Source organism: Malaya genurostris, chromosome 1 (assembly GCF_030247185.1).
Source record: "Malaya genurostris strain Urasoe2022 chromosome 1, Malgen_1.1, whole genome shotgun sequence".
In the NCBI taxonomy this organism is placed as follows: domain Eukaryota; kingdom Metazoa; phylum Arthropoda; class Insecta; order Diptera; family Culicidae; genus Malaya; species Malaya genurostris.
In genome coordinates, this window is record NC_080570.1 from 7,712,780 (window position 1) to 7,739,269 (window position 26,490).

The 26,490-nt window shown below is 37.3% G+C and overlaps 2 protein-coding genes across 10 annotated transcripts in view; both read left to right on the forward strand.

The window, feature by feature from the left end:
- The window catches only part of LOC131431249 (uncharacterized), a 54,907-nt gene extending 36,312 nt beyond the window's left edge, over nucleotides 1-18,595 (forward strand). Inside the window, exon 2 of the mRNA XM_058596855.1 lies at nucleotides 4,245-18,595. Coding sequence (XP_058452838.1) covers nucleotides 4,647-4,757 — 111 coding nt within the window. The 5' untranslated portion in view covers nucleotides 4,245-4,646 and the 3' untranslated portion in view covers nucleotides 4,758-18,595. The remainder of the gene's footprint in view (nucleotides 1-4,244) is intronic.
- The window catches only part of LOC131431200 (cubilin), a 229,885-nt gene that overhangs the window by 102,592 nt on the left and 100,803 nt on the right, over nucleotides 1-26,490 (forward strand). The window lies entirely within an intron of this gene.

Genomic DNA, 26,490 nt, shown 5'->3' on the forward strand with positions numbered 1-26,490 from the left:
GAGATGATACCTTTTTTTATCAATCTACATGTGTTTTTTTTTGCATGACTAAAAAAAAAACGCGAAAGGTAGATGCATAAACGAGTGACTGCATACTCGACAGCCGGTTGTCCGGAGTTTTGTCAATTTCGGAGATTGACTGTTTCGTGCATTATATTGCCAGCACAAAGTAACACATAAAACGATAATACTTTAAAACATTCTTGGTAGCCGGCTACCCAGAGCAATAAACACATGATAACATTATTAAAACATTTACTAACAAAGTATCCTCTCCTGTGATGCATGTGGGAATGCAGAGGATTCCTCGGTTCTTAGTAGCAACATGCATCGAACTAACAATCCTTTCCCTCCCAAGTAGATCTGCATTCGGACGTGGCCGGCGTCGGTATTGATCAGCATGCATGGTTCAATACAGTTTGCACAGTGTGAAACAATGTGTTATTCCCAAACATGTTGCTTCAAAAAATCATTTTGCAATCTCAATTGGTCCAGATCAATAACGGAGTAGCAACACACGGGCGGTCTCTAATTCTAATTCTAATTCTAAATTTCCAAAATCGAATTTTTTGTTGTTATCGAATGTCTTAAAAATGCATGAAATTTTTACTAGATTAAACCAGATCTCCACGTTTCTTGCAATTCTAAGACGTTCGACATTAAACAACTTTTCGATTTCGGAAATCTCAAACCTTTTTTTATCCACTTAGTGGTGTAATGATGTTTTTCGCATATTACTTATACTTAAAAAAAACTAGAATTACTAGAAGATTCTGCGAAGATCATATACAGATGTGGCAATCCTGCACGTTATACAAAATTGAACGAAGCACGCTGTATGCTAGGTGGTGGTGTTTTCTTCTCCCGTACCAGCACGTACCGGTTTTGCATCATTTTGTATGACCGTTTGAATGTTTTGAAACTCATCGCCCTATAATTTCGGAACCGGAAGTCGGATCTGCTTAAAATTTAGACACTGAGAGCTTTAATTTGAATCATGATTTTTGAAAATCGGTTTAACCGTTGCTGAGAAATCGAAGTGAGTTCAGTTTTTGGAGCTTTTCTTCACTATTAGCGGTGTTTTCGGAAGCGGAAACCGGGGCAAGTAGTCCCAAAATATATTTATGTATCCACCAACAAACAAGGCTTACCAAACAGTAAATTTTATTAATATATACCATCATTTTTGAAAAAATACTCATGAAATTGAACATTTTTCACTTATCGCGCTGTAATACCGGAACCGAAAGTCGGATCTGGATAAACTTTTCGGAGACTTTTTAAAGAATTTCAAGACCTTTTATTTGCATCTTAGATTGTGAAAATCGTTTGAGAAATTTCCGAGAAAATTGAATGCGCATGTTCTCATAGATCTGGACATATTACCTTGTATTTCCAGAACCGGAATTCCGTTAAAGGTAAAATTCAATAGTGAGCTATGAGACCATAAGCCCTTTCATTTGAATTTAAGTTTGTGAAAATCGGTCACGCCATCTATCCAATTTTTTCCATTTTTTTGGTGCATATTACCCTGAAATTCCGGAACCGGAAATCGGATCGGGATAAAATTCAATAACGATCTATGGGACCTAAAACCTTTCATTTGAATCTTAGTTTGTGAAAATCGGTTCAGAAATCTCTGAGAAAAGCGAGTGACATTATTTGTCACATACACACATGCGTACACACAAACATTTTGTGATCTCGACGAACTGAGTCGAATGGTATAAGACACTCGGTCCTCCGGGCCTCCGTTCAAAAGTCGGTTTTTACAATGATTACATAGCCTTTCTATATGGGAAAGGCAGGAATTTGTCTCAATTTCGACGATTCATGCAATTCTAAGACTTTTGGCATGAAATTTTTTTTTTCAATTTTGGTAGTTTCAAAAAAAGTCCCAGATAGCCGATTTTTTCAAAAAAAAAGTTATTTTAGAGATGACACTATATTTTGACGTTTCATGCAATTCTAACAAATGATTTTTCAAGATCAAAAATTTTAAAACTTAAGCCGTCACCAATTAACCATATCCGAAGTTGCTCAAATTGTGCGTAGGATTTTTTTATGAGGTGCTTGAACTTTTGAGTACTATCGTTTAACGATATATAAGGAGTGTTCGTTGGTTCGAAGCTGAGGGCAATTTGGTGGTTTAATATTTTTCTCAACGAAATTTATACCCCTTCCCGCAAGCCAATTGAGAGTGGTTTTGGCATAGTGAGCCGAGGCTAAATCCTGCCAAAACAGTGGAAGTGTACTATGTTTCTTAGATAAAGGCAGTGATATTTTCTAGAGTCACTCAGGTCGATAGATTTCTGCCTTTATATTTCCGGTAGTGTAAACAATGGTTGACTTCAAACCACATAAACATATTGCTTGCCATACCAGTACTTTTCGACCGAATTTCTCCACTTGAATCGACCTGTCCGCATCGCTCACATCCTCCCCAACGACGACAGTAAAGTATTATGGACCTGGAAGGGTTTTTGAGTCCTCCTTTACATAAGTCTCATCGTCCATCAAAACGCATGCATCCGGACACTGCAAAAGACGCGAATATAATTACCGGGCCCTTGTTGCTGCTCGCTACTTCTATTATACACTTTCTTTCGAGATTTTCTGCTTCTTGCAGGTCTCCAGGTGATTTCGTCTCTTTATACGCTGGATTATTCCGACACTCGTTCCTACTTTTTTGGCCAAATCACGTATTAACATTGATTTGTTCTTCATGATTAGAGATACCACTTTCTGGTCCAGTTTCGGGTTGGAAGAAGCGGGTTTTCTACCTCTTTCTGGTAGCTCATCCAAAGAATAATGTTCTCCAAACTTATCAATGAAGGTTTTACCACTGTCATGATGAATTCCGAACCGCTTCACCAATTTTCGCATAGTAATACCCTTCTTACTTAGTCATGTGTCTAGAAACTTAATTTTAGCTTCCTTTTCAATACGCGACATTTTGAAAACGCAGAATTTCAACCGCACAAACAAGTAAACAAACGAAAGCTGACAGCCAAACGCACAGCATGCTGTGATCTGAGCATAAAAAACCATCACAAATACATGCGTACAACACAAATATATGTGGATAGCTTATTTTCGATACACTCCTTAAGTGACGAATTCGACAATTTTTCAGTCTTCACAGTTCTCGGTAATGACTCAACGGATTTCAACAGTTTTAGGCTTGTTTAAAAGCTACTAGGGAATTTTTTATCATATTTGGAGGACTGATAGCGAACAGTTCCGAATTCCGATATATAATCTGATAAGTGGCGTAACCGACAAACCGCACTGTTGTTTTTTTTCTATCTGCTCAATTCAATTCAGCGCTCATCATTTTTTAGTGTATATTTTTTGAGGTGCACAATTTCATGATTGAGCAAATATTTTACGCAAACGAATTTCTATTGGCGATTAATGCCGTGAGTGTTTTTTTTCTTTTGACTGAAAACAATATGCTTTGCTGCTATCCTGGACTACAACTCAGGAATTAGATCGTCGAAAACTATTATTAAATTAAGTGTTTTTTTTCGATTCGATCCACTTTACCGGCAATAGCTTGTGAAGGTTATGGCCAATCCCATCGTCTTCTGATGTTTCTTAGGATCAATCCCAAGGGGGTACCGAATCGATTGTTTCAACTTCGAATACCTCAAACATCGAATGTATTTTTATTGCCAGCGCTAATGCGCTCCGATTGATTCTCGGTGATGGTTGGAATTCGTTGAGAATTCTACTATTATAAATTTTAATGTGTTTTTCGATCTACCAATCTAACGGGTTCCACTCGGTAAGCAGTCAGTCAGTCAGTCGAACCCATTCAAATGAATGGCAATTTCCGGACGCACACACACACCTTCATTCTCCAGCAACAGCAGTCAGTCCGACTTGTTTGATCCGAATTCCGCATTTAATGAGTATTAACGAGTTTCGTTGCGCCTTTATTGTTACTATATTGAACGCGTCTCACGCCCACTCTAGCCACCTCCTTTGGTGCGAGAGGGGAAAAACACATTGAAAATCGTCGAGATCCCAACACTTTCGAATGGGCTGATGAAGGTGTTGGGAGCAGTATGTGCAGATTTGCTAAATGAAAAAAGAAAAACAATTCGCATCCACACAAGCCAAGGTCAAACGAGTGTTTCTCCCTTCGTATTCGTGATCCGACGCGCTGGATTTGGAAGTGGGTTCGGGTTAGGTCGTGTTCAAAGATGAAGAGTATGATCCTAATTATTTTTTTTCAGATCAACTGTTCCAGAAACCGTGTCAGGAGTCGTGGCGAGTCAAAAAAAAAAATGCGACATAATTGAGTAATTAATAAGTGAGACTTAATGATCAAATTTTTTTTTTTTTTGGTAAGTGATTTATCGGGACGAGTCGATTTTGAGTGTTAAAGTGGCAGACAACTGATGCAACGCGGTCGACGATAGCCAAGAGAAACCGAAATCGGAAACCGTTGATTTCGGTGGTGGTTCGCAGAGCCCCTAACGGCGGTGGTGGCGGTGACGATCACGATCACGACAACGACGACGACGACTGCGACTACGAAGTCCAAGATTTCGGGTGCCTTTCCGATAAGGTTGCTGCTGCGGTAGTGCAAGCTTGATTCTCGGTGCAGGCCACGAATCCCAAAACCGGATAGTTGAATGAGTAACAGTGCAATGGTTGCGGTGGCCATCTGCTGTATTTTGGTACTGCTGGCAGTTTTCATCGTACTGATAATAGTTGTCGGGCAGTCGATGGGCGAACCAAAGTGAGATAAGCTCCAACTGGGGCCTGGTCACTTCGCCGATGGATAGCCACGGCCCCCCGGCTGTTAGAATTCGGACAGATTTTGTTCCACTAGTGTTAACGAATGGCTGCGCCAGTGGCTTCCAGGGTGGTACCGTTGAACAACCCCGGTATCATAGTCACTAACATAACGATCGGCTAACGACAACGTAGAAGAGATGCTCCCTAGTCACGATAGTAGTCCTGCCATCTGCGGAGAAAACCATCAGGCGGTTGAACATTGTACGATTCCTCCACAGCCCTATCCAGACCATCTCCACGTCTTCACGAAACGCAATCACACATACTCGGAAAAATTGTAAATATCGCGATGGCTATCCTCTAAATGTTTCCTTCCCTTCGTAGCTACAACGCATTATGTAAAAGCCACGTACAAGTTAGCGCACTGGCCCCGGTGGCGACAAGCTTTTTGCAGCAGCACCAGCGTAGTTTCGAACCCAACTCTAACCAACTATCCAACCAATGAACCTGCTTCGCTTTCCCCAAACCTAAAATCTTCCAATCTCTCAACGACACACTGAAACAAACCAGACAAACAAAAACCTACTCACGTGACAATGACACAGACGGTGACAACGACAAAACATAGGAAAATCTTCCCAGCAAACATCAAAGCACCAAGCAGAACAAATACAAACACTGGAATAAAATCTTTCTCAATAATTCTACACAGCCAGAAAGGGGGCTTCGATTTAGAATACATCAACACACAAACACACATACACACAGTAACACAAACAAAACAAATGACCATAGGGTTAGTGAACTTTAGGAATCCACTTTGATGCTTATGCAAATTCTAGAAGCTAAACATATCGCAAAAAAAGGCAAAAAAAACTATGATCGATTTCTAAACAAACAAACAAAAAATTCGCTGAAAAAACAGTTAAAAAGAAATTACCAAAAAAAAATAGCAAAATGATGAAATTTCTTTCTCCGTTTAGCAAGGAATTTGTAGCGAAGAAAAATAAAAATGCGATGAAACGTCAACATATCGCAGCAAGCGGTGACCAAAAAATGCAAACAAAACAAATCACCATTCAAGGTATTCGGCGTTGAGCCATTGAAGTCGCGACAGGTAGCCTTTCGATTCCCGCTTCAAATACGGAAGTTTTCTTAAATCGATTCATTAAAATTACGCACAGAGAAAAGTGAAAAAATAGTAAATTCCATTTTAACTTGCAAAAAAATCGAGAAAATCCTATCTCTTAATTTTTTATTTTGATTTTTGATTTTGATCTCTTAATTTTGATTAAAATTATCAAAATTTATTCAGAAACGTGAAGTAAGAAAAAAAATCCCTGAAATTTCAAGCTTAAATGGCACGCTTCCCAGTATTGAAAACTAAATACCCTGCAGAAAAATCTGTTTCTTATCGAAACGTCAACAAACGATCCGAGTTTTTAACTGATGAAAATCTAGCTGAGTCTGTTTTCGCTTGCATTTGAATTTATGAAAGCTAGTCAGTTCGTTAGCAATAGCGTTTGAGATGAATTTCATTTTGCAAAATGTTTTTGGAAAAAATTCAATACAAAAATGTTTTGGATGTGGTTAAAATTATCACCATTTTTTTCAGAAACGTGAAGTAATAAAAAAAATCCCTGAAATTCCAAGTCTAAACCTGGACTGGACAGTTGAGTCAGCATGAAAAAATCAGCATCGCAGAAGCGATTTCTAACGATTCCTTAGTTAATAAGTATAAAATTTTTTTTCTCAAAATAGAGCAACTCAATGGCATTCCATTATTGAACATTGAATATCCTGAAGAAGAATCAGTTTTCTATAGAAACGTCAATAAGCGATCCGAGTTTTTAACTGATGAAAATCTAGCTGAGACTGTTTTCGCTTGCATTTTTGAATTTGTAAACACTAGTCAGCTAGTCAGGCACGCCTCCCATTATTGTAAACTGAATACCCTGAAGAAGAATAAATACCTCCTAGAAACGTCGGCAAGCGATCCAAGTTTTAAACTGAAAAAAAGAAGTTCTGAATGATGAAGTTGGTTTCCGTTTGTTTTGAATTGATAAAAATCAGTCAGTTCGTTAGCACTTGTGTTAGAGGTACAATTTTGCAAAATGTTTTTGAAAAAAAAATCATATTAAAATATTTATGATGTAATCAAAATTTTACCAGTTTTCAAAGAAACGTGAAGTTAGAAAAAAAATCTCTGAAATTTCAAGCTTTAACCTGCATGAAAAATTAGCATCGGAAAAGCGATTTCTAACGATTCATTAGCTAAGAAGAATAAAATCTTTTTTACGCTATAAATAGATTGACCCACTGGCATCATTGAACATTGAATACCCTGAAGAAGAAAAAGTTACTCCTAAAAACGTCGACAAGCGATTCGAATTTTAAACAGAAAAAATAAATTCTAAGTCATAAAGTTGTTTTTCCTTTGCTTTTGAATTTAAAAAAAAATAGTCAGTTCGTTTGCGTTATTTGCGCTTGAGATGAAATGAATGTTGCAAAATATTTTGGATAAAATTTCCATATTAAAAGGTTTAGAATATGGTTAAAATTATCACATTTTTTAAAAAACCAGAAAATAATGAAACTTCCATGCAATTTCAAGTCAAAGCCTGATCTGAAAAGTTGAGTCAGCATGAAACAATCAGCATCGCAAAAAGATTATAACGAGCTAAGAAGAATTTTCGCATTATAATGTTAAGTATGTGTCGTCTGAAAAGTTGAAAGAGAAAAATGGTCATCGCGTAAAGATTTTTAACGATTTCTTGGAAAAGAAGAAGAAATTCTGCTTTTTGCACAAAATGGGGTGGTTCCAAAAGGCACGCCTCCCATTATTGAAAACTGAATACCCCGAAGAAGAATCAGTTTCTCCTAGAAACGTCAACAAGCGATCTGAATTTTAAACTGAAACAAAGCACTAACTCATAAAGTTGGCTTTCGTTTGCCTTTAACTTTGTAAAAATTAGTCATGGGCCTGCCATTTCAAGTGGCTCAAACGACACGCTCCCCATTAATGAAAATTTAATACCTAGAAAAAGAAACTATTTTTTCTATAAACGTGAACAAGCGACTCGAATTTTAAACTGAAAAAATGACACTAAGTCATAAAGTTGGCTTTCGTTTGCATTTAACTTTGTAAAAACTAGTCATGGGCCTGCCATTTCAAGTGGCTCAAACGACACGCTCCCCATTAATGAAAATTTAATACCTAGAAAAAGAAACTTTTTTTTCTATAAACGTGAACAAGCGACTCGAATTTTAAACTGAAACAATGATACTAAGTCATAAAGTTGGCTTTCGTTTGCATTTAACTTTGTAAAAAGCTATTCAATACGTGATGAAAAACTTAACAAAAATCTACAAAGGTAAAAAGTCGCCTGCAATTTCAAGCAAAGCTAAACTGATGAATTGGGTCAATATTGGAAATCGCAATATTTTCCTTCCGGAATACAGTGATACTCAGAATGAAGAATACAAGTATGAAAAGTACAATTGAAAAAAAGAATTTAAATTACGTTTTGCGAAATATTTTGGAAAAAATGTGATGTGATTGAAATTATCACAATTTTTCAAAAACGTCAGATAAGAAAAAACGTCCATGAAATTTCAAGTTAAACCGTCTGGAAGTTGCGTTAGTATGGAAAAAATCAGCATCGCAAAATTATTACTTCTATTCTTTTGTTCAAAAAGGAGTGGCTCAAATGACACACTCCCCATTATTAAAAACTGAAAACCGTGAAAAAGAAACAGTTTCTATTAGAAACGTGAACAAACGATCCGAATTTTAAACTGAAAAAAGAAGTACTGAGTCATCAAATTAGATTTCGTTTGCATTTGAATTTGTAAACACTATTCAGTTGGTTAACATTTGCGTCTGAGGTGAATTGTATTATTATGTTAAATATTTTGAGAAAAATTTTCGTATTAAAATTTTAAGTACGTGTCGTCTGAAAAGTTGCGACAGTGTGGAAAAATCTGCATCACAAGAAGATTTCTAACGAATCCTTAGCTAAGTAGAAGGAAATTTGTTTTTATTTCTGCTCAAAAAAGAGTGACTCAAATGGCACGCTTCCCATCATTGAAAAGTGAATACCCTGAAGAAGAATCAGTTTATCTTGGAAACGTCAACAATCGATTCGAATTTTTAATTAAAAAAAAAACACTGAGTCTTGAATCTGGCTTATGTTTGCATTTTAATCTGTTCAAGACATGATTAAACATATCCGAGTTTTTTTTCAAATATGGTGACAACACGAAAAATATGCCCGACAATTTCGAGCAAAATTAAACTGATAAATTGATAATTGCTAATTTTTTTCCAAAGTCTCGAAGTCGCTATTTTTCATAAAAATATTCTGAATGAAACAAGATCTCGCCGATTTTTCATTTCACAAAAGTTGACTTAAAAAAAATCGGTTTCGTAAATATTTTAATCTTTGTAAGTCTAAAAGTCGATATTTTTCAAATTTAAGAAATGTGACTTCAAAACATTTTTTACGATTTCGGAAATTTGATGTCATCAGGGAGCTTTTTCGTTTTCAAAATTCAAAATTTTTAAACATTGTCCGCTGGGCGGCAGCCTTTACTGATGTACGAGTTTGCACAAATTTTTCAAAGGGTTTTTTTATGGTGTCATTTTTATTGGTATTCTAATGACCACTATTTTCGGTGCTTTCTTAATCGGAAACCGAGAACCAGTGTAGCCATAATCGGTTTGTTTCGTCATATACTGACAATGACTATCGATTGAGCTCAGTTTCGAATTTTAAACGTTTTTTTGGTTTTCAGTTTTTAGTGATGGAATACAATTTTTAACACTCTTCACCTGGTACAAAAAAAAACAGCTAAACAGATGTAAATTTAATTCAATTTTCAAAACACTGTTTTACAATCGATTTCCTGTGCTTTTTGATTTTCAGTTTGCTTACTCTAGAAGTATTGTTCATTGTTCTCATATAAAACTATTGTTTTTATGGTATTTACTTGTATTTTTTATGTTGTTTGATAAATTTGAGAGATTTGTTCTTCGAATTTTGTTCAGACGACAATTTTCGAACCTGAACAACAAACGGCTGATTGTTTAGAAGTTCAACTAAACCACTGTTTTGTGTCCACAAAGATAACACAACCGGGTGTTTATATTTTCCATGCCGTTCGTCTTCGATTAATTGGGGCCAAGCAGGTCTCATTGCACTGTTTAGTAGTTCAACTGAAACCGCTTTATAAAATCGTTTTTGCGTTAAACTTTATCAAAGCCCACGGACTAGTCGACGGAGAAATCGATGAGAAAATCGAGCCGCTAATTCTTGTCGTAGCAATCGTAGGTTTTAGCGACCGAATAGGCTGCCATGTGGCTTCAGTGACTTCAATGACTCAAAACCCGATTCGCAGCCGCATCACCACGGAAAGAAACTTTCATCATGGCAAGAGTACGGCAATTTTGCCACACTATTCAGTATTATCCGGTAGACCAGTAGATTGAGTTTTTGGTGTTGCGGTGTTTTTTTTCTGTTTCTTCCATAAATGTAATAGTAAATAATAAACATACCAAAAGAGAATATACACGTTTTACGCGGCAGGTCTTTTGTTCTGCTGCTGCGAATAGCTCAGTCAGCACAGTACCTAATGGGTAGTGTTGTTTGTTGTCCTTACCTTACCGCGCGCGCTCGTGCAAAATGCAAAACAAAAAAAAAACGAACAAAAAAATAAAACACACAGTAGGCCGGGTGAATGATAACTACTCATTTTCCACGGCGATAGGTTAGGTAGTTTGTGTCGAATTAGCGCAGTTACCAAAGTGTTGTTTTAGATCGGTGTGTGTGGTATTATTTTGCTAGAGAACGGATCAGAGGCGAGGTGCCAAAATGAACTAAAATAAAAAATAAAAAAAAAGAAGATGAAACATAATTTTTTCAGGTGAAAAAAGTGAACGAACAAGGAAACAGATTAGGACGTATTTTTTATGCGGGCGAATGGTTAAGGTACACTGATAGTAGTTGTTAGTCCGGTCGGATCCGGGCCGGGATGGTGTGCCGGTCTTTGGTCAAATTCCGCAATTTTCAACCGAGCTCAGAAGTCGAAATCGTTTCGCACCAAATGAAGACGGGGATCAGGTTCAGTATCAGGACGATGATGATGATGATGATGATGCTGACCTACAAGTGAAGTGACGGCAACAACAGAAGCCCACGCTTCCAGTAAGTGCGAGCAAGCGAGACAGACTGAACAGTAGAAGGCACATTCATTATCCATCCGTTGGGGTTGTGATGAGCATAAGCAGCTATAAACGGGGATTTATTGGGTGATGGTGAGTGGATCATGAATTATGGTGGGGGAGGGTGTGGAAAGCTTAATTAAAAATGATACTTTCCAACCTGTCTGCCCACGTACGGAAGTGCTAGAGGAATTGAGGGAGATATAAATCGAACAGCGTTGGCTACGACCCCCAACAAGCTTTCGGTCCGGTAAAAACCTGATTATGGTTGATTGCCTACTTTCGGGAGAACCTTTATGGCTAATTGCATACGCACAGGCGAGTGTGTGTTCAAATAACTTTTTTTTTCATCCCAATCCAGAACGACCTGCTGATACGGATTTCGGAGGTGAGTTGGTGTATCTTCGTTGGTGATAAGGCAAACGGAAAGTCTATACCGACATCGTCGGTAAATTAAGTTATTAAATCGAAGTAATAATAATGATAATTACCGCACTCGACGAAGGTAAGGTGATACTGAAAAATATCCGGGGAAAATGCTATTACGTACCAGGATAATGATCTGAACGGGACGACGAAGACGGAGATCTGATTAGCGAGAGGGCGTGTCAAGTGGCACGGCCCAAGGTCGTGGTTGTCAGGTAGTAAAACCCGGAAAGGGTGGCTTTTTTCGACATCGGGATCGAATTTGCAGTAATTTAGTGCAAGGTTTCAGCACAAGGTCACTCCCTGCATCATAATTAGTGCAGTGAATTCACTCGGAAATCAAGCCTAATAAAGCGTGGGAGATGAGTTTTTGGCAAGAATACTTTGAACTTTTAAACATTCTCAAACTGTACAATATTGGCCTCTCTCACTTTATTTCTCTCGTAGACAACCAGTGAATCAACCCACACACGTAGTCATTGATTAACGATTCAATCCAACGACATTCGGATGGGATTTCGCCTGGAACTAGGTCAACAACTCCAGTCGCTGCTCCGGGATGTAAAATTAGATCAAAGTAGAACGCGGGCTTTCTGATCCTTTGCCTAACTCCGGCACTTTGACATGTGTAGAAGCACGAAGAACACGGCTTGTAAACATCTACCGAATCTTCGACCGTCTTTCCGTGATAACCGGATTTTCATGTCGTCAAACTTTTCGTCAGTGTGAACCATTTTACCGCACTGATACACTGCTTCTCTATCCGTCTTGTTTTTTTTGAGGGAGGGTTCAATGTTAAACTGCTGACTACTGTTTGTCAGAACAAACCCGGTCCCGCCGGATCGCCTAGAAATGAATTACATTCTTCTTTACTGTGTAGGAAAACTCTTCCTTCCTGCTCCCTCAATGATGTAGATCCCGCTCCTGAAGAAACGGGGGAAGGTCAACTGCCAGTCATACACTGATAGACTCGATGGCCCTGGCAGCAGCAAAGCACTGTGTTCACCAGTTTGTCACTAAATAGAGGGAAAAAGCACTCTCTAAAATCAAATCTTCTCGTAATCCGGACGACGGTGCGGCGGCATACTCCCCCAAAAAGGAGGAGGGAATAAATTCCCGTCATGTAAGCGGCTTTTCTCTGTTCTGCTCCCCTAAACGAAAAAGCGCAGTCTATTCATCGTCAGTCCACTGTCGACCTCGTTCCAGCGGGTGCATTCGGTTGCAACTGGTGCCATCCATTCATTCCGCACGTCACGTCACGTCACGTGACAACGCAAAGTTTAGTGCAAATCTAGTTGGCCTTGTTTCGATTAGCTTATGTGCGTCCGACAGCCACTGCAGTGCTGGCAGCTGGGCAGCAAATTGACGGAGCTTGGTTGAGTTCAATCGATTTTTGTAGATTTGATTGAATAAAAATCCAATGTTCAACGTAAAACAAAATTGATTAGATGTTAATGAGTGACTCTTCACCTAGAGATCCGATTCGCATATAAATATTGGGGTGATACGAAACAAGATTCATGTCTAATTTCGCTAGTACTCAAATGAGTAAGGACCTAAAAAAAATTCAATCTCTATGCAAAATGTGAGCTGAATCGGACATGGTTAAGTGATGCCACCCGGTTTTTTAGGTGCTTAATCATTTGGCTTAATCATACCACTTTACGAAATTCAAGCTGACCATAGTGAACAGTTTATAAGGATCGATTTTTTGGGCCCAAAAAAGAACAGTTTGCGTGTATTTATAGTCAGGGCTCGGCAGCCTGCGACTCTTTAAATGTGAGTCTGCGGCTCTTTAGTTTTACACTGAGGTCTCTTTTTACGCGGGGGATACGTACCGCGTATAAAACCGCCCGAAAAAAACCGCATAATTTCGGAAATCCGCGAAAACGCGTAAAAAAAACCGCGAATTTCGGAAATCCGTTCAAAAAACCGCGTAGGAAATTCGCGTAGAAGAAAAGCGCAAAATTGAAAAAAAACTGGTGATGCCAAATGTCTAGAAATACATGAAATGTCCAGATCTGGTAGAATCTCAAAAAGCAAATTTTTTTTTGAAAAAATTCGACTTTGGAACTGAGATTTCCGAAATCGAATTTTTTTTGACACCAAATGTCTTAGAAATGCATGAAAAGTTGAGATTTGGTGTATCAAAAAAAAAACTTTTTACAAATCGAAATTTAAATTAATTTTTAAAATCGAAAATTAAGAGAAATTTTACAGAATTCGGGAATTTTTTTCACAGAATTTCAAACAGTTCGTTCTTCAGTACAATAATTGCATTGATCACAAAGCGTTCGGTAATCAATATTTCGTCGATCTGACGAGAGCTACCGAACAGGTCTGTAAACACGGGTCATTCAACTGAAAGCCATTTTATCGAAAGTCGTTTCGCCGAATGCCATTCTGCCAAAAGAGTAGTTTCGAACACACCACATTATTCATTCGAAACTACAAATTCCGGCTATTCATCCAAAATGATCCAGTCACATAACTGAAGCCAAGATGGCGACTGAGTTGACCGCCGATCCGTCTCAAGAGACGACGGTCTCTCGCAAAGAAATCTGTAATTGCCTCAGCGGTAGTACACGAATAAAAACGTTGTGGCTAAACCGCATTAGATATTTTCCTGTCGTCCCAAGTTAACGAAAAATACCGTAAACATTCGCCTGGTAGACACACAAAGCAAACACTAATAAAGTCAAGTTTTCTTGGGAATATCCTTCTGATGATCATGAATCAGTCAGCCAAATTTAATCAAGAGAGCAGTCTTTCTGGATGAAACGCGGTGAAATTAATTTATTTGTTATTTATATATACTACATGGAATGTAAAGTCCCGGGCATCTCACAGAAAAGACGTGAAAAGTTTCGAACAGTGTACATTTTTGTTTGAGAACAAACCACTAGATGGCCCAATACCAAATTTCATGACAATCTATCCACTATTATTTGAATAACATCTGCTCGTGTCACGCGAGTTTTCATCAAGCGGATTGATCTACCATCCCCCATATTCTCCGGACCTGGCTCCCAGCGACTATTATTTATTTCCAAACCTGCAAAAGGGACGAAATTTCTCCAGGGAAAGAAATTTTCGTCGAATCCTGAGATCATTGCAGAAACAGAAGCCTGTTTTGACAAATCTTTTTTTTTTCAAAAAACATCAAAATGTTGGGTTAAGTGTATCGCTCTAAATGGAGGTTATACTGAAGAATAACTTTCATTCTTTCATTCTATTTAGTATATGAATATGAGATATTTCAGAGCTACGATTGTAAATCAACAAAACGGGCGTAAACACTGTCATCTTCCATTTGCCTCTACTTTAAATCAGTTCCAGTGCGGTAATAAGATAATTGTACGATTCAGTGTAGTTACCATTTCGGCGAAATGGCCTTTTCGGCTAAATGGCCCTTTCGGCGAAATAGTCCTTTCGGCGAAATGACTTTTGGGCGAAACGGCTTTCAGCGAAATTACCCTGACCCAATTTCATGCTCATTCTTATTATATATTTGATCGAAAATTGCAATAACACAAAACCGATTTTCTTCGTCAATACAATCTCCTTCAAGAGCGCAATAGAACTATTGCAACGTTTTTCTAACTGCTCGAAGCCGTGCTTGTAAACAGTGATGGCATTTCACTAAAGTGATACACCAGCGTGTAAGTTTCATGCCTACACTGAAGATGCAACCAACGAGCATCGCACAAAAAGGAAAATTCACTTCTCTCCAGTGTTGAATAGACAGACTTTGAGTGTGCGCTTGGGTTCAAAGAAGCTGGTGCGAGTGAACCACATTCTCCTTACATGAATCGCTTTCACGTGCTCTCGTCTAAATACACCCAAGTGTTTAGTGGCGCGTGCACTGATGAGCGAACACTTATAGAGAGTAGAGCTGGCCTTGCTATGAAAATCTTTATCACAGGATAGAAAAATGAAAATCCAACGATAAATTGTATTTAGCTGAATATGCGTGCCTCACGCTTCTTTTTTTGTATCGTTTATTTTTTCCCGGCTTTAACCAAGTTGCGGTCGTTCGCCAGCCTTATGCGAACCATACAGCAGAGTGCACTTCGGCGAACGAATCTGCGTTCACCTTAGATAATTTGAGAACTCTGCTCTAGCATTTTGGTATGATCCGGTGCTAGAGGTGAAAGAAAACAAACATGCGCTCTCATGATGTGTGTACACTCCATAGAATTATGGTGCATGTGTGTAAAAGCTCTCGTTGATGTTGTCAGTGCGATGGGAGAAATTACACTTGCTCTTCGTCACACAGAGGAGATGGACATCTCTGCTTGTAGAAGAGTTTGTTTTTTTGCCCTAAATTAGGTTTCAAGTTCTTGTTGAAATAGTGGTTTTTCTTTGACAAATGTGCTCGTTTCTTCTTAATTTTGGCATTCAAATGATCTATCAATCATAGTCGATGAAGATTGCGTATTCTAAAATACTGAAGCCATAGCTTCTTCAGCTAAAACTGTTGTGCTTTTGGACGATGGAACCATATTTCATTCATTGTTACATATCGACACAAAAAATCTGATTCATTACATGTAAGCATAGCCGTTGTTGTTTTTGATGGACTGTTATTGAACCCACTTCGGAAAGAGCTTTTCCATGGTTAAATGTTTATGCGTAATTGTAAAAATATTGCCTCCTGATGTTTTTATGGTCGATTAAATTTAACCAATTTGTGGATTTTTTTTTTTGTTTTCTGGAGTTCACCACGTTCACCATCATCAGTGCCTGTACGACCACGTTTATATTCAACAAACCAATAACAAATGGTTCTTTTCGATGTAGAAGAGATAGGATAAACTAACAAAGGAAATTGTTTTGAATCTATTGTTTTAGAAATAACAAAACTAGCTTCACTTCAATGGCTGTCACTTTTTTCTGACTAATCTCATTGTCATGAAATTTTACACACATTTTCGGTGTGTCAATCACACGACTTACTGAGTGATGTGTTAATTTTCCGAATCGATCGATTCTTCTAATACGGTTAGGCAAGTCTTCCAGTTTTTCAGTACTACCTGGCAACACTGTCTTCTCGGTGGCATTTATCTGAACCGATTATTTCTTTCTTTTTTTTTATCAGACACAATTGGCAACAATTGCGATGCGATGACAGCCTTCAAAACCGAACGAACGAGTTCGAAGGAAGCAGAACACGAAATAAGAAGAAAAAACGTGTATGGAACATGAATTCCATTGTCAAAACCGGCGCACTTCTGTTGGCTGAAGATGATTCGCTTTTATTTTCTTACCGGATTTTTTTCCCGCCTACTATTCCCTCGCAACCAGCCGTTAGGTAGCTGTAGTAGTGTCTAGTGCTTTGCCTTTGTCAAATTTCAAAGGAAACAGCTATTCTATGCACTTTTCTTCGCTCCGGTACGGTTTGGTTGGTTGGTTGTGGGCGGGTATCTATTCCCACTTGGTGGACCATTGTGTGTGCTCACAGGCATGATGATGATGTATCCCATCACGGCACATCGCTACAGCGTCAAGTCAGATAAGCCGAACAAGGTCAAGGTAACTCGATCAAAATGAGGCATGTCTGTTGTATCCGTGGCATTCAGAATGACATAGTCTTCATCCGAAGGTTTTTGATAAATCTGCACTTTTATGCAGTGTATTGTTTATTTTGTGTTCCTTTTTTCCATGGAAACATCTACAATGGAGTGCAAAGTAGACGAGCTTTCGGGGTAAATATGTGAAACCTGCAATCATACCACTCATTTCGGCAGTGTCGATAAAGAAGATCAAGCAAAATGCAATATTATTCCGCCCATTTTATTCAGCACCAAACAAATAAATCGAACCGCCTCTGTCACCATAGATCATTCCGAGTTTGCTTCTTCCTCTCGTCTTGCAGTTTTTTTTTGTCACTGTCGTTGTTTGCTCTGGCTTCCCGGAACTCTGTTTTGATGAACAATAGCATTTGGCCTGATTTTTTCTTCTCTCTCCTGTGCACCTCTATTTTACTTTATCTCGCGTACGTCACGCTGCCGTGACGAACGAGATTATATTTTTTTACCTTTTTTTTGTTACAGTTGCCTGAAAGCCTTCGAAATGGTTGCCGGAAACGCGCTTTTTCCCTCCAGCGAGCTGCCAAAGTAGTTTGGCCTAGTTTGAGGCGTCCGACGCTTTGTCTGGTTGGTGGCCGGCCGCGCCCGGCATCATCAACTGCGTTGACTGGTTGATGTCACTGTTTTTTTTCCTTTTAACTTTTTTTTTGATTTCATTTCTCATGCTAGATGAAAGCAAAATCATCACTGAATGTGGTTTTCTGCACTTAGCCGAGGTTGCGTGGGTTACGACTGTGTGCATCGGTTTTATTGTTATGCCGCGTACATCAAGGAATATAGGGGTGTTCTAAAGTCTACGAGAATGTGAAACTTTACACATTTCCCGCTCTGAAATAGTCGTTTATCTACCATCGTCCAATCACTGGATCTAGGTAGCCTTGAAATTCATCCATTTGGGTAACGCTCGCTTTGCTCATCCGCTTTCGGTCGGTGCCTCGCTTGCTAAGGTGCTATTTTAAACAGATCAAAGCACTCCTGCGGTCACAGACGGCAGCCGTGGCAGCGTGGATTCGTCGGATTATATAAACTACAAAATGGCGGCGGCAGACGGAAAAGTAGAAAACCTACGGGACGAAACAAAGAGAACAAATATGGGGGGATTGGGGGAATACAAACTTTTACCAGTACACTCTAGAAGGAGAACAAATGGTGGCAGGTCACTAAAGAGATGCAATGATAGTTAACGTTTTGAGATTATATACATTGTTTTCCGTATACAACACACTCGCACACACACATACCCAGCTAGAGAGAAAAAGAATAAAAAAACTACCGACCCCAGAATGATGAAGGATACAAAGAAAAAAATAGCCACATACTAACAACCACAAACACAAAGAAAATACAATAAATATACTGTTGAAAATATTTACATGTTTACAGAGAGAATTTAAGCAAATCAAACCCAAATGTGTTGTTAGTTATTGAATGCGGAAGCTTAATGTTTACTGATATTTTAACAATGTAAAAATGTAAATCAAAACAAAGCTAAGTTTCGGTCCGGTCCGGAAGGAAACCCGAGAAAAAAAAAACAAAAATTAGAACATATATATATATTAAACAAAAATGACTGAAAAAATGAAACAGAAAACCTTAGCTGAAATGCTTTCAAATGCTGTTTACTTCTTATGGGTACCCGGCCATTCTGGTATTACTGGAAAAAACAAACAAACAGAAAACCTTAGCTGAAATGCTTTCAAATGCTGTTTACTTCTTATGGGTACCCGGCCATTCTGGTATTACTGGAAATGAATGGGCTGATGAGTTGGCTAGAGCTGGTGCAACGAATGATTTCGTTGGTCCTGAACCAGCTTTACCACTTTCAACTAGTTGGATAAAGCACAAGATTCGTTCTTGGGCTGTATCCAAACATGCCAGCTACTGGCGCAGCTTGCAAACTTGCGCTCAGACAAAAGCATTTCTACCAGATTTAAATCTGAAAATGTCAAAGTGTCTACTGCATTTCTCCAAGCATCATTGCAGTATTCTGGTCAGAGCTCTGACTGGACATTGCAAACTCAATTATCACATGGCTACTATTCAACGTGCTGAGTATTATTCGTGTGATTTGTGTGAATGCGATTATGGTACTTCATATCATCTGATATGTAACTGTCCCGCATTGACGCAGCTACGTATCCGGGTTTTTGGTTCTCCATACATGGTTGAGTCTGTGTATGCGGAGCTAAAATTGAAGGATATTCTCTCGTTTCTTACCCAATGTGGTAAGGAGCTATAGTCAGAAGGGTTCATCGTTCTTCCTGGAGTGAATGAATCCCTTCTGTATTTACCTTAAATAGGGTTTAGCAGATTGTTTGGCATCTTTTGGGGGCTGCCGAATTTACTTCTGCTCGTACATACTGCGAATCGTTCTGCATTCTTCCGGGAGTGCAGAATGGTGTCGCTTTTGTAAGATCTTCAAATCCTCTCGGGGGTTGGAGGTTTTATTAACAGCGGACTGTTCGGGACCTCGTAGAGGTTCAGAATTTACTTCTGCTTCCACTAAATGTGATCCTCAGCAGATTGTTCGGCATCCCTTAGGGGTGCAGAATTTACTTCTGCTTTTATGTGTTTTTGTGTCGTCAATTTTTCCCATCCTCCTAGTCCAACCCTTACCATTTCCTTTCAATCCTTCCCTCTTATATATCGGGAAAATGATGCTAAAAACAAATTGATGGCAAGGCACAAATCTCCAAATATCAAGGGGAACGTGCCATTTGAGCCAATTTGTTCTGATTCCTGATACCCAGCTAGAGAGAAAAAGAATAAAAAAACTACCGACCCCAGAATGATGAAGGATACAAAGAAAAAAATAGCCACATACTAACAACCACAAACACAAAGAAAATACAATAAATATACTGTTGAAAATATTTACATGTTTACAGAGAGAATTTAAGCAAATCAAACCCAAATGTGTTGTTAGTTATTGAATGCGGAAGCTTAATGTTTACTGATATTTTAACAATGTAAAAATGTAAATCCGCGAAACAAAGCTAAGTTTCGGTCCGGTCCGGAAGGAAACCCGAGAAAAAAAAACAAAAATTAGAACATATATATATATTAAACAAAAATGACTGAAAAAATGAAACAGAAAACCTTAGCTGAAAAAAAAGAAACACGTTATTCGTTAGCAAACAAATCCCTCAGATTAAAGAAATGATGATTGTGTAACAGCAGACATGCATATATACAAACAAATATCTAATAGGCTATAGTGTATATTGAACAAAAGAAAATGTTAGATAAGATGTTGAACAGATTTTACAATTATCCAGCAGAAAACCCGAAACTGAAACACAATCACAATGTAAACCAGAGATATGTGTAGAACCTGAAAATAAATACTACAACCTTCCTGTCAATCCCATGTTCGGAAACGCGAACCCGGTTAGCAATGTGTTCTTATTGAAAGCTATGGAATTTAAAAGTGACAGGACTTTATCAAATTACAACAAAAAAATGTGAGAATTAAAAACAATATATGTATAATATGTATATATTAACATAAAGCAAACAAGTTGGGTTAGGCGGCACGGGAGGAAAAATTTCCACGGAAGTGGAGATTTGTGTGTACCAAATGATAGCAAGAAAGTTACCCCGGAAAACAAATTTTGTGAAATGGAGAAGAAAAAATTTCTCGTGAGAAAATTTGCGAGACCATAAGCAATATTGGCAGCACTGGTTTGTGAGAGAAAACTGAGCGACGATGTAGCAAGCAAACGCCTGCTATGATGTTGAAGTCGGTGATGAAAACCTTTGTTGTTTAAATATCAGGTCAATTTATTTTGACGTAGGACTACGTCATTGTTTTTTTTTTAATTAGGGGCACTAATGCAAAATACTGAAAATACAAACAACAAACACATTACAAACAGTGATCAGGTTTTGAACATCTACAGCTCAAACAATTTCAAACGGATCTTCGATAATATTACACTAACTGCTTGAAAATATGTCTACGCATCGGTTCGAGTGAATAAAACTATATGTTTTGGATGCTAGGAGGTCGAACCTTCAATAAATAACAAACAATGTCTAAAATATAGAGTTTCAAACCTTGAGCTTTCACTTTCGCATTCTCATTTCTCGATTTTAAATTTTCAATTTTCTGTTTCTGGTTTTTACTTTTTGTTTTCATTCTCTCTGTAGTGTTTTCGGCTTTCTATTTTCTTTTCTCCATTTGCTGTTATGTGTTAAAAAAATTTAATATCTTTTTTAGTTTTCTTTCTGTTTTCTGTATTTTATTCCGCTTTCTGTTTTCTATTTCTGTTTTTTATTTTCTATATCCATTATTTCTATTTTTTTATTTTTGTTTTCTAATTATTATGTTCTATCTTCCATTTTTTCTGTTTTCTTTTTTTTCGATTTTTTGGTTCTAATTTGAATTTTCTATATTCAATTTGTTATTTTGTGTTTTCTTTTTTCCGTTTTCTATATCCTGTTTTCATTTTGAACAATGAATTTTGAGCTTTGAGTTCTCTGTCCCCACTGTTTGGCTGTGTATTTTAATCTTATTATTTTTCTAAATCTGAAGTTTTTAGTTTTAGGTAGTCAATTTAAAACTTCAGGGTATGAATTGAATGGTTTTCATTTGGAGCTTCGAATTTAATTCCTTGAATCTCGAGCTTTGAACTTTGAGTATTTAATTTCAAACTCTGAAGCTTGGAGACGAATTTTCAATTTTAGGATTTAGTTTTTAATTTCTAATGTTCAGTTCTTGATGTTAAATTTTGTTTTTTTTTGTTTTTCTATTTGTTTGTACTGTTTTCAGCTTTCTAGTTTTTTTTCGATTTCTTGTTTTATGTGAACAATTTTCTAATAATTTTTTTCTGTATTTCATTCTGCTTTTTGTTTTTTAATTTTCCTACTTTCTAGTTTCCAATCTCTTGTTTTCTCATTTCTTTTTTTCTATTTTCTGTGTCTAATTTGTAGTCTCTAGATTCCGTTTTCAATTTTTCGTTTAGTGTTTCATATTTTCTATTTTTTATTTTCCATTTTATGTATTTTGTTTTCTATCTTCGGTTTTCAGATTTTTTCTCTTTTTCTTTATGTTTATTTTTCTATTCTTCATGTCCTATTTCCTTATTTTCTTTGTTCTAGGTTCTATTTTTAATCTTCCAATGTTTTGTTTTCTGTTTTCTTTTGTATAAATTTTATTTCCTATCTTCCAATTTCTTGTTTTTCTTTTTTCTATTTTCTGTGTTCTGTTTTGTATTTTCTATTTCATTTTCATTACATTCCTTCTGTGGAATTTGGCCTTTCTGTTTCGCAGCCGATTCTTAGTGTACAGAATCATTGCATGGCTAGTACTATGGATCCTACTGACACTAAGAATCCTTCCAGATCGGGGCTCGAACATACGACAACTGGCTTGCAAGACCAGCGTCCTATGCATTGAACCGCCAACCCGGGACGTATTTTCTATTTACGGGCTTTAAATTTTTTATTTTGTTTTTTTTTTCTATTTTTTCCATATTATGTATCCTATTTTTTATTTTTTGTTTTCTGTATTATATTTGCTTTCTGTTTTCTATATTCTGATTCCTATTTTTTTTTTAATTTTTATTGTCTTCTTCTATTATCTTATTTCTATTTCCTATATTCCAAGTTGTTGTGTTCTGTAGTCTTTTTTATATTTAGTGTTTCTATGTTATGCTTTCTGATTTTCGTTTCAATTTTCATGTTGTATTTTCTATTTTTTATTTTACATTTTCTGTATCCTGTTTTCTATTTTCTGTTTTGCATATTGCTCTCTGTTTTCTATTTTATTTTCTATTGTTTTTATTCTATTATCTAATATCTAATTTCTTATCTTCCAAGTTTTTGTGTACTGTTTTCAGTTTTTCATTTTTTGTTATCCTTTTTCTATTTTCTTATTTCTATTTCCTATGTGACAAGTTATTGTGATCTGTTCTCTTTTTTCTATTTTCAATATTTTATTTTCCGTTTTTAATATTTTATTGTGTTTTCTATTTTTTATATCCTGTTTTCAAATTTCTTTTATTAAAATTTAGTTTACAATATTCAGTTGGATTCGGGATTTTCTGTATTGTTTTTTTTTGCTCTCTGTTTCCTGTTTTCTTGTCTTCGTTCTATTTTTAATATTTTTTTCCTATCTTCCAAGTTTTTGTGATCTGTTTTCTTTTTTCTATGTTCTGTTTTTAATTACTGTTGCCTATTCTGTACTTTCTATTTTCTTCATTCTTTTTTTTATTTTGTGTTTTCTATTTTCCATTTTTTATATTCAGTTTTCTAATTTCATTTTTCAATTTTCAGTATACAATATTAAGTTGGATTTGGGATTTTGATGCTGATCTTTGAAGTTGAAAAACTGCAGTTTTTCTTATTTGGCTTATTCCATGTCGCTGTTTATTATCTTCTGATATTTGAAATGTGCCCAACTGATTGACTAGGGGCTATTTAGAAGATTTTTTTTAATTGAATTAGGTGGCTGTAAATATTACTTCCATTTTTAAACATAACCCTAACCAGTGTTGCCAATTTGTTCACAATTCTGAAAATCGAAGAAATGATTTTATTAGAAATTAAAAATTGGACTGAAATAAACTTATTGGAGAAGTAGCAAATAATTGAAATGACAGATTATAAAAAAATACCTACTTTATTCATTCAGGCACAAAAACAAAAATCTTTCCCCTTGACACACCATTTACCGGGGATTGACCAGTAATTCCCGGAATGGCCAAGTCCACAAATCATGCTAGTGAACACCAGAAACAGCTGTCCCACATCACATCCTGCCAAGGACAGTGGCGAAGCAATTTACTTACACTCTTACCATTCTTCTTGGCCGTCGCATACCGAACAGACTCCCGTCGACCGTCGATTTTCCATCCAACAGACAGAAAAGCGTCCGAAGATACGCACATAAATCAATATTCCGTGCAACCTTTCGGACAGTAGGCCATTAGAAATTAAATTATTGCACACATCTTAGAGCCCCCTGATGGCCACACGGGAGTCGAGATCTGTTCGACATGTTTCCGCCTACTTTGGTGCTATTTCTGTTGACTTCCCAAAGCCCTTTTCGTCGTGAGAAATAGATTCAGATTCTGGATCTCTTTCTCTCTCTCCCATCCTCGGAACCATGAATCATCGCGACAAGGCAAGGCACGGCCCAAAATCATTTCGCCGGTCCAAACAAATTGCTCTATTTAGGAACATTATTTACGACGACGTGTCGGTCCATGCCTTGTGACGTTTGAGCGGAGATTCATTGTTTTTTATTTTTAAATATCTTTTTTCTTTTTGGGTTAAACATTGGCATCCCACTCTCCCAACCCTTCCAAAAGAATTGGTGTCTTCCAAAACGACGGAAAGAAGAGGATGAAGCATGAAAGCTCGTTTAGACAGTAAGGATTTGTTGCAAGGAATCAGCATTAGTTTGGTTCGTGTCCTAATGAGACAACTGCTAACAGCAGAAACACGGGAATTAGATTACGTAACGAAGTCGACGCGCTACAACTTGAACCCATTACCCCCGACAGATTGTATGTGTGCTTGTGCGTGCGTACGTGTATGTGTTCCAGTGTTGTTTTTCTGCAACCAGGACCAGGGGAGCGAGCAGTCGACAATCGATTCTCCGCCATGGTTGCTAAGCGAAAAACAACTTGCAAGTCCAGTCCTGGCGAAGGCCCGGGCTTTCGGTTGATTTTTGCCTCCGACAAAATAAACGTGCAGTATAGAGCAAGGTAAAAGAAAAAGAAGATGTTGAAAGAAATGAAATTACCAAGAGCCCCATGGCATGGAAGCTGCAACAAACAAATTCACTTACCATCGCTTGGTTTCCCCGCATTGTGCAAAAAAGTCTATTATGCCGTGAGAGATGCTGACAGAGTAGAGTAACCGGCAGCGTGGTGGGCCCCTCGGTGCGTGTCATTCTGTGGCGCGACTGACTGACAGATAAACGATATAAAACTCAACCGTGTTGTGAACATGTGAAGAATTATTGTGTACTTGTTACAACGATTTTCCTCGCGTAAGTGTGATGAAAAGTAAAATGCCGAACAAAAAACCTCCTCCTCGTGTTTCTCGTGCCATGTTCAAACCCCTCGCAAAAGTGAAACAAACAAACAAACAAACAAGGACTGTAATGATTAGCCCTCCCAGCACTACTCGAAAATGCCCGGACGACAGAATGCAGCAAATTGTTTGTGCAGTAGTCAGTCCACAAAGTGATAGTTTCTTTTCGACGCCAACAATCCGTGTCTGGCCACTTTTTCCGTACTTTCTGATAGTGGCAACTGCCGCCAGATGGAGCACCGCCAGCGACTGACCACCGATTAAAATGTGAGTGTTCTTTCATCGTCCTTTGTCAACTAAATAAGCGGATTTTCTCGTAGTTTTTTTCTTCTTTTACTCCACCAGCTTTCTCATCATTTTACAGCTTCTCGTTCATAAAATATCGGATTCAAACTGTGCTCTAAATGTTTCCATTCATATTCAGCCAAGCGTGTACCCGTTCCGGAGAAGGTTGCTTTCGTGACGTTTCCTTTTCCAGAGGCTACAAAATGAAGGCCGTTGCTGGAAACGACGTTCGTTTCATTGTGCGCATCACAGCAATTTGACAGTTAGACGATGCGAAATCGCGTTCCGCGTAGTGGAAACTAAATTTCAAGCGAATCATCGAAATTTCTCGGTGAAACTTTATTAAAAAGTTAAATCATCAGTCATGAAATTGAATAAATTAATTTTAAAAAAATAGAGATCACGCAAAATTCGCACGTAACCGCCAAATTTTCAACTCAATTTATTAATTGCTCTTATTTTTTCACGATTCGTCTACTAGTCATCACTGCCTAACAGTTCGAGTTGAGCTGCAACAGCCTTATAACATATTAACCTGAATTGCTACCCGAAATTTTCGATGAAAATTTTGAATAATTTGCCAAAACCGAAAAAAAACCACCCTTCGAAAAACTTTTATCTATCTGCAGGACAAAGATCACTAAAAAATTCGGAGGATTTTCCGAGTCTCATCAAAAATAGCTCAGAGAAATGAGTGTTTTTGTGATCTTTCACAATTATTACACACATTCAAACTGAAGCGGATTTTCTTCAGTTCATTGAAAAATTGATATTGTTCTGTAGAAAATTTAGAAAACTTTTCAAAACTAACATCATTCTGTTTATAAATTGAATAACCATCGTTGCAAAATAATTTGTATATCAACCCAGTTAAGTTCAGACACATTTTTGGAAAAGCTTTTCACGCTTTTCATGGAAAATCAACGAATTTCATATAACCGATTTCATTGTATTTTGACTATTTAGGAATACTAAATGAAATACATATTGTTTCGCAACGATTTATAAACGCAATAATGTTAGTTTTGTAGTTTTTCTAAGTTTTACATAGAATAAGATCAATTTTGCAATGAACTGAAGAAAATCTGCTTCAGTTTGAATATGTGCAGTAATTGTAAAAGATCACAAAAACACTCATTTTTCAAAGCTATGTTTGATAACACTCGG